The sequence below is a fragment of the Cyprinodon variegatus genome, unplaced genomic scaffold (genome assembly GCF_000732505.1).
Source record: "Cyprinodon variegatus isolate N-32 unplaced genomic scaffold, C_variegatus-1.0 Scaffold1106, whole genome shotgun sequence".
NCBI lineage: Eukaryota > Metazoa > Chordata > Actinopteri > Cyprinodontiformes > Cyprinodontidae > Cyprinodon > Cyprinodon variegatus.
In genome coordinates, this window is record NW_015151559.1 from 187,702 (window position 1) to 197,084 (window position 9,383).

General features: G+C 38.3%; 1 protein-coding gene across 1 annotated transcript; it reads left to right on the plus strand.

Moving 5' to 3' along the window:
- The first annotated feature begins 2,285 nt into the window (after window positions 1–2,285).
- ackr3 (atypical chemokine receptor 3) lies at window positions 2,286–8,668 on the plus strand. Its single transcript, XM_015400462.1, has 2 exons — window positions 2,286–2,468; window positions 6,732–8,668. The coding sequence occupies exon 2, from the start codon at window positions 6,803–6,805 to the stop codon at window positions 7,925–7,927; it is 1,125 nt and encodes a 374-aa protein (XP_015255948.1). The 5' UTR covers window positions 2,286–2,468; window positions 6,732–6,802; the 3' UTR covers window positions 7,928–8,668.
- Window positions 8,669–9,383: the final 715 nt, after the last annotated feature.

Below are 9,383 nucleotides of genomic sequence, written 5' to 3' on the forward strand. Positions count from 1 at the left end.
AAAGTTATTATTCTTATAATTCGTATTTTGTACTGAACTTGGGGTTAATTGCCCAGCCGGAAGCAGCTGTGAAGCCAACAAAACTGCAGGTGAGTTCTCAAAGGCTTTATGAATGGCCCTGAAATAAAACTGAAAAAGCAAGCATCTGGTATATATATATATATATATATATATATATATATATATATATATATATATATATACATGTATATATATATATATATATATAAATATATAAATAGTAGTGCAAATTTATTATTCACGTTACTGGTGGGGAGGGTAAACTTTCAAGCACAACTCAGATAGAACTAAATAAAAAGGTGCAGAAAGAAGAAAACATATTATTTACTTTACCCTCTTCCTTAATACAATTAATGTAGTTCCAAGTGCTTTGAACTATTAAAAACTTTACCCCCAAAATTGCCATAGACTAAATAATTACACAAATACACATCCCCACCCTAACACAAATATAGACCCACATACACAATGAGCACACAAACAGACCAATGTAAATATATTGGCAGACTGAAGACGACCTTATAAAGCTGACAATGCAATACCATAAAAATCAATTTGTTATTTATCCCCATATAAGATCAATAAGAAAACCAAATATCTACTTACATTCTAAAGAGCTTCATCATTATCTGTTTTACTTTATGAAATATGCAATACCTTTATTTTTTTTCATCTATTACTGATGTATAAACCCAGTGTCATTTTTCATCATGAAAAGCACCCCAGAATAGGTTTCCCTTATAAGCTGAATTTTGCATTCAAAGAATGACCCCGGCATACACCATCCCAACGATGCAAAAGTTTGATTTAAAGCTGTTTATCCAATCTAAACTATCAAATTCATTATTTTTCTGATAATTAATGTCAGATTCCTTTTTACTTTTTAATGAGTATAACCTGATCTATGTGTGTGCTGGAAGCTTCAAAGGCGGCCACATCCACACCTTCTAAACCTCCCCCAAACTCTTCCATAGTTTTTGCTTCACAATTTTCTCTGCAATGATCTGTGTTGCTTTTTCATGGTTTTTTGGCACACATTGTCCTCTCATTTAACTTTCCATCAGTGTGCAGCCCTTTCCTTGAAATTCTGCTTGTCCTCCTCGTGTGTCTCTGGTTGTTTCTCTGATTTGCATTATATAGTATTTTAAATTTCTCATAAAATAAATTTTGGGTCAGCTTAAAACCTTAGGCATCTTTATTTCATCTTTTAGATTTGAATGACTTAGTAATTCTACTTTTCGATATATTTTAATCAGAGGTGGTTCTAGACCAAATGTTCCAGGGGGCCAGAAGGGGGCCAGAGTGTTTTCATGGGGGCACAGAAAAGTGTGAAAAATAAAGAGGGCAAGTGATTCAAATATATTAAGATAGCTGCATGAAGTGACATTTTTTATTAAATTAGGTTTATTGAAATTCTATTTCTTATTAGGTGAATAAACATTCATAATTATGGAATTTTACATATTTTTGACTTAATTTATGTTAAAATTACCGTTTTCTATAAAATCTGAATAAGAACTTAAGAAAAACTGCTGTAAAAATGAGAGCAATTAGTTTTGAAAAAAAAAATGAGCAGATGAAATTCAACATATTCTCATTATCAGTGCTTATGAAATCGTACGAAAAGTTGTGCACACTATTTCGTACGTTTTGGACGTTTTTCCTCAAAAAACCATATCATTGTGCATGCGCTGGCAGACAGAAAAAAAAATATGCATGCGCATGCGACGAAAAAAACGTCCAAAACGTACAAAATTACGGTGCATAACTTTTCGTACGATTTCATACGCACTCATAATGAGAATAGGTTGTGAAATTTGGGATCCTGTCTCAATACCACTGTAGGTATCACCTTATTGTTTTTAAATAATTAATAAAACAACATTTGTAAAGAAAAGAAATGAAATAGATCCAAAGGACCTATCAGTAACCATATCTGTTGCAGCACATATCATCATTAGAATTTCTTTGAGAATTATGTCTTCAACATAGGGGCCATAATAGGGGCCAGGGCATGATCTACAGGGGCCCCGGTGGCCCCTGCCTAGAACCGCCCATGATTTTAATTAGTCGGCATTTATATCCTTATAAAACTTTAAATAAGCTATTATTTACAACTGTCCTGAGGGGATCAGAGGCAGAAATTCTCGTTTCTCTTCCCCTCTCTCTCTTCTTGGGCGAAACTGGCTGAGCTGCCTGTTTTGAATGCCGCCGGAGGTGATGCCATGTCAATACGCAGCGCTGGGACCAACCTAGGAGGCGTAGCTCTTGTAATCTGCAAATGCAGGCCGAGTGAGTGGATCGCATTCAGTGTGCAGGGAGAAGGAGTAAGACGCACAAGTTCTTCTCGCTGTTGAGAGAAGTTTGCCTTTTTAACTCCAGAGGTGATCGCAAACAAATCTGATCCGCAGAAGAGAAACTGTGGGAGAAAAAAAAAAAGAAATCAGGTAAGATTTTTGGGAGAATATGTTAAACTTTTGATTTAGATGCTTTGATTTTTCCTCTGTTCACTTTTCTCCCTGTTTTCTCTTCCAATGAACTTTTTTTTTCTTTTTTACGGAAATATGTTTCCAAAGAAATGTTTCAGTTTTGCTCTGGAATGCTGTGCCTCACTGCTGCATTTGTTTGCCTCACTTCTTAAGTCAGGCTGTAGGGTGAAATCTGATAAAAGTGTGTTGACAGCCTGATCTAGATCAACAAAGACTACAATGACATTGTATGTATTCTGAGATCGCTGGTTCCATTAGGCGCTCATGCGTAATAACGCACCCATCCACACTTGGCCGCTTATCTACGCGGAAACATCGGCTCCGTGCGAAGAGACAGAGATTTTTATCCGGGAGCCTGTCGATCGGGACTGACAGGAGCGGCTTGTGCGGAACATGTTGCACCTGCGCTATTCTTGTCGCTGGCATTTGCACATGAAAACGGAATTGGTGTATTGTGAAACAAATTGCGTTTAGGTCGTCTTTGTAACCGGATAGTGGGGTCACATGTAGAAAAAGGGAGAGGTAAACAATCAGGGGGGTAAAATGTGAGCCTTCATGCGCAGACTGTTGTTATCTCATGTGTTTGGATTTAATTCGCTTGAAGCCCGTTGGGCTACCTGGCACCTTCAGGTATTTTCCATATAATATACAGGAATTAGGGAGCACTGTGTGCGATTATCTCAGGGGCAGACTCTCAGAATTCAAAGGAATCTCCCCCCATCTTATCAAGATCATTTAGTAGAAGGGCATCAGATAGGTTTATCACTGAGTAGAGAGTTAAAAGCCTCCAAGTCAGTAAGAAATCATACTTTATAGGGGCAGAGTTGTTTATTTCGCTGCCAAGTGGGCGCATAAAATACCTGAAGACATCAAGATACCTGCAATAATTATAACATTTCAGATTCCTGCAAAAGCTTTGCAATAAACACAAACGTCAGTTCATTTTTTGATTTATATTTGAAGAATCCATAGAAAGTAGAAAGGTGAAGTGAGAGTAAACGGAAACAGGGTTTTTAGATTATTTTTAGGATCATTGAAACATGTCATATGTACTTCTATTTATCACCTTTTTCCCTAGAAGCCTCTAAATAATGGTGCAATCAATTGCTGCTAGCAGTCATCTCTTTTATAACTAGTCATATTGTCTTTAAATCAATTTCAGCATCGGTATATATCATCTGTCACAGGGCCTTAGATGTTTATTAGAGAACATTAGTTTATAAAACAGTCATATAGACCATAGGACAGAGGATCCCATCTGGAAGGAAATTGTAGAAATGATTAAAGCAGATGTTCAAAGAAAACAATGTCTCAAGCTATGATAATGTGATGCAGCATTGCATATTAGGGCTGGGTATTTCCCCCAAAGTCCTGAATCAATTCAATTTTGATTGATACAGTTCTAAATCGATTAATTTCGATTCAATCTGTTTTTACAATAATTAAAGTGGTTGAACTGTGCTTCAAAATACTCATGTATTTTGTTTTTTCCTGTCACATTGAACACAAAGTGCAAACTTGTAAATCAGACAGTTTAAACATGAGATGTGAACAAAACTTTCTCAAAAGTGCAAACTTGTTTGTAAAAAGTGAAAAAGTGAAGCCTCACTCGAGCAAGCAGATGTGACACAGCAGACATGCATGAGCTGCATTATCTTCACTGCACAAACCATATTTGCAGCGTTGTCTGTAACAACTACAGGGTGTTTTCTGGTCAGCCCCCGTTTGTTGATGTCTTCAGTCAACCTATTGGCTATATTTGCAGCTGTCTGGCTTGAAGTAATCTGGAGTGCATCTTTCCTGCTTATTTGAATGTGAACATCACACGGCTCACTATAAAATTAATCAATCTCATTCCCTAGACATCGATTTTGCAAAAATGTAAAGGAATCGATTCAAAATAGATTAAATCGATGTTTTTACCCAGCCCTATTGTATATCTAAACTTCAAACTTAACTAAACATAAAAATCCACCTTACTGACATTCTTGATAAGAATAGAATTGATCTGAGACTTTATAAACCAAGAGGCTCTTTAGTTTTGACTTGAAATCTTTCTTGCAGCAGACAGCCATTTTAAAATAGGTCTTGTTTGAAGCTTTCCACAAGCTGTGTAGCCATTTCTCTGACAAAGCTATGACTGATGGACAGTACCAGTGACATATGGCAGCATCCTGCTGTGGGGAGGCTTTTGTTCTGCAGAAATGGAGAAGCTGGTCAGAGATGATGGGAAGATTTGTTGAGATAAAAAGTGGATAATACTGAACAAATGTCCAACAGAGACTGCAATAATATTTGACACTGAGGCAGGGCTTCAACTTTTAAAACAAAAATAATCTGTTAGTTAGAATGTGGTGATGTTAATTAAAAAGACATGTTGAAATGATCCAGAAAGGTCACATGCCAAAGGATATTTCGATGTTCTCTCTTGAACTAGACCTATTCTTCACCACAAACAAAAAACAATGTAGCTAAGCTTTTACTTCAGGGATACTGCATATAAAGGTGAACCACACCTTCAACACATTTTTCATAAAAAACAATAATATTTAACCCGTTTTTACTAAAACAAAAATTGTATTTTCTAAAATTTGGACCTAATATTTGTTAAAAAAATTTACATAAATCCGTAAGAAGTGATTAAAAGTTGTCAGACAACTGGTTCCAGGTGTCCTTTTTCAGCATTTTTTCTAAAGACCTCTTCATTCTGTGTGACTGTGTACCAATTATCACGTGTGCAGCATTAGTCTCCCACACAGACAGATGTCTGACACGGTCACATTTCACAGCTCTCTGGCGTGCTGTGGCAACCATTGCTCGGTGACCCTGTTTTTAACCCTGTTCGAACCGTTTTGCAGCCGTCAGGCCCCCCCTGCTGATCTCTGCACACATTTCACTTTGTGGGCGTAGAAGTCAGTGAGGGGCAAACAGCGGGGTTAAGCCACTCGTGTTCTGGTTTTGATCCATCACCTCTCACCTCTGATCTCTCACACTGTGGTGGGCTGACAGTTAGCAGAGAGAGACATTGCAGGAAAAAGCTGACAATGCGAACCAAGCAGGGGTGGAAATAGTGTCCAAAGGACTATAGACGCCTACTCCTTTTATCTGCCCGACTGTTTCATTTGCTTACATGCACCCCAAGTTTGAAATCTAATGTTGTATGCCTGTTTTATTGGAATCAGATGTTGGAAAATGACGCATTCGAAGCCATGTGCAATCTTTTCTTTGATCATCTGGGTGGTGACAGCTGATCTCTCTCCCTCTCTTTCTCTGCCTCATGAAGAGACATGGGATTTGATGTGTTTTACAAAAACAAGCATACTTAGGGTGAAAAATCCCTTGAAAGAGGCATCAGATTTCCCAGCCTGACCAGTGCTTTATCTTGGAATGCCCAGAATGCTCCGGAAATACACAGTGTTTGGATTTCTCGATCCTGCTTCCTTATGTCCACTCTGCTCTCTCTGCCAGTGGAGCTAATATAAACATTTATTGTGCATCCCCCAGAGTGCACATCAATCATTGAAAAACCCCACCATTTATGACAGACTAACAGGGAGGTGTTATTAACTCATGAATGCAGTGTTTTAACAATTTAACCACATTAGGTATAGGTTCTTCAGGGTCTTATGTTTTATTAGTTCAGATGTAGTAAAATAAAACAAGCTTGATGCAGCTGCATAAATCTTCATCTACAAGTGTACCAAGCCGAATTTTGTTGCTGATTATAGATTTCCAGTTTGAAAACCTTTGACCTGAAAATAAGGATTTGTTTCAAGGATTGTGTTAAAAGAAATATAGAAGAAACCTGGGAAATCCTTTAACCTCACCCTAAGCTTTTATTGATTATGCATGCCAATTAAGCATGAGATAAAAAAAAGCAACATTTCCAAATTCATCAAGTTCCAAAGAAGCTGAGATTGAAAGCTTTTAAGAAAGAAACACATGAAGCATGCTGCATAACGTCCAGTCATCCTGTTTGATCCCATAAGTGCTGCTATCTGTCACTGTTTCTCTGCCTCAATGAGCTGCACACTTATATAAAAAATGTTTCCTTGTAAATAACATTAACTTCTTTCTTCACCAACAACTTTCAAACCAAAGATGATTGTTTTGAATGCACTGAATTGATTAGCCATGGCATATCAGTTTTAGTTGGCAGATTCCACTTACTTGTGCAAGCTGTTTATGAAAATTGATGATATTGTTTTTCTGTTTTTACAGGATCTACCGCAGTTTGCTCTTTGGTTTGTATTACCTCCCAGTGGTCTGCAGCCTTTGCCTAGTGTTACAAAATGAGCTTCAGTGCCACCGACTTGGAGGAGCTGATGGAGTCCCTTGGAGACCTGAATGTCTCCGACTCTTTCAGCAACATAACACGAGTGGATTTGGTGCTGTGTTCGACATCTATTAACCGTGATGCTCTGCTGTACTCCATGTGTGTCCTCTACACCTTCATCTTCATTGTCGGCCTGGCTGCTAATGCTCTGGTCCTCTGGGTGAACATCCGTGCCCAAAGAGACTCCACCCCTCGCCATGAGACGCATATGTACATTGCCCACTTGGCAGTGGCAGACTTATGTGTGTGTGTCACTCTTCCTGTGTGGGTCAGCTCCCTGGCCCAGCATGGCCACTGGCCATTTGGCGAAGTGGCCTGTAAACTCACACACCTGCTCTTCTCTGTTAACCTCTTCAGCAGCATCTTCTTCCTGGCGTGCATGAGCGTCGACCGCTACCTAAGTGTGAAGCAGCACAGAGAGGAGGGAGGTGCGCGCAGGAAGTTGATCCGCCGCGCTGCATGTTTTGGAGTGTGGCTTCTGGCTCTGGTGGCATCTTCTCCTGAAACCTACTACCTGCATGCTGTGAAGTCATCGCACGGAGACACTATAATGTGCAGGGCGGTGTACCCAGAGGAAAACCACTTGAAGTGGATGGCGGGAGTGCAGCTCAGCTTCATCCTGCTGGGCTTTGTTGTTCCCTTCCCAGTCATTGCAGTGTTCTACATCCTACTGGCCAGAGCTTTCAAGCGCTCATCATCAGCATCATCCTCCCATGTGGAACAGGAGCGCGGTGTAAGCCGCAGGGTGATTCTAGCATACATTGTGGTTTTCCTAGCTTGCTGGGGGCCTTATCATGCCGCTCTGCTCGTTGATGCGCTGACGCAGCTGGAGCTGGTGCCATTCACTTGTGGCCTGGACAATGTGCTCTTCATAGTGTTACACCTCACCCAATGCCTGTCCCTGTTCCACTGCTGCTTCAACCCCATCCTCTACAACTTCATTAACCGAAACTACCGCTATGACCTCATGAAGGCCTTCATTTTTAAATACTCAACTCGGACTGGCCTGGCACGTCTCATTGAGACTAATAACGTGTCAGAGACTGAATACTCAGCTGTAGAAAACCCACCTCTGATCTGATCTCCATGAGTCTAGTGGAGTGTGAACTTGTGCTACACTTGATTTATCTGCTACAAACCAATCCAGCATCTTTTTCACAAACATCTGCTTTAGTCCTTGAAAAACTTGAAGACTGATCAAAAAGCACTTAAAGCAGTCTATAATAGCAGCTGACTAACAAATCCTTGTATATGTAAAGCCAAAACTGTGTGTAAATTGTACAAAGTGGTTTTTATTATGTATGGATGTTCTGAGCATTAGTGTGTGCGTGTACCCGTAAAGTGCAAGATGTGTATTATTATCATCTTAAGTATACCTTTGTATCTGCCTTTTTGTATTTATATGAATTTTTTACACTGTTCTTCTATTGTGTTTTGATACAAAGTCTTCGCACAGTTATTCAAATGGGAAAACATTTCCTTTAAGCTTTAGTCCTGCTGCTTCATTTTGATTCATAACCTCATTTTGCATCAGCTGAAGCCTTCGAAAAAGTGAAATTTCTTTTGAAAACATCCAAATATATGCTTTTCAATAGTTTTTTTTAAATCTTTGTTTAAATATTAGCAGTGCTTTCCCATCTCTTAATTAGGTATAAACCAACAGAGCTTCTGCTACCCATACCTTGCCCTCCCCAAAAAGCTTGAAAGCATTGAATTTTATGAATCCTTAAATTATTTTTTGCATTAAGTAACTGTCTGTATTCAGTGTAAATCTTTATTAATTGTAAATCCAGATTAGATACTCCCGTTTACCCAAACCACCATAATTCAATCAATTGTGCATCTATGAATAAACCCAAAGCTGGACACCAAGGGATAAAATTTGATGTGTTACTAGTATGAAGATATATGTTCTTTACTGTATTATTTTGATATTATTTTGTAGTTGGTTTTGTGTTAAACTTTATGCTTTAAAAAAAAAGTTTTATTAGGATAAAAAAAGAACAGAGAAAGAGTTATCTTTGAAAGACAACAAGCATTCCCTTTGCTTTGTAATGTATAGCATGTGTTATGTTTAATAATAAAAACAGTAGAAATTTTACTTTAGCTTCATTGTTGTTTGTTATATATTTGTATCCTTCTTCCTTTTGAATACATAAATGACTGTTAACTCACTGGCAATGATGAAATGTCTTTAAGGTTTAATGTTGATTGAATGCATTTTTTTTGTATAAAACCATTTGCTGCTAAGCCTAAGTTATCGAGTTCAAAATAAACAACAAAAGCATCAAGCTTCTGCTCCAAGAAAAGTAAATAAGTATCACTTTCTGAGGTTTATTCCAGCTGTCATGTGAAACATACACTAAGCTTTAGTCCAGCCATGGTTCAATTGTAGAAATTTAGAGGAAAAGAAGAAAAAAAAGGCATTATTCAGTTACTGACGCACAAGGCACAAAAAGAGTAGAAACACGCTGTTCTCTTTAAAAAAAAAAAAAACAATGCTAATTTATTTTGAGTGTCTCCTTACAAAGATGTCT

Coding starts and splice junctions, on each gene's coding strand:
- ackr3 (XM_015400462.1), top strand. CDS start 6,803: ATGAGCTTCAGTGCCACCGACTTGGAGGAGCTGATGGAGTCCCTTGGA.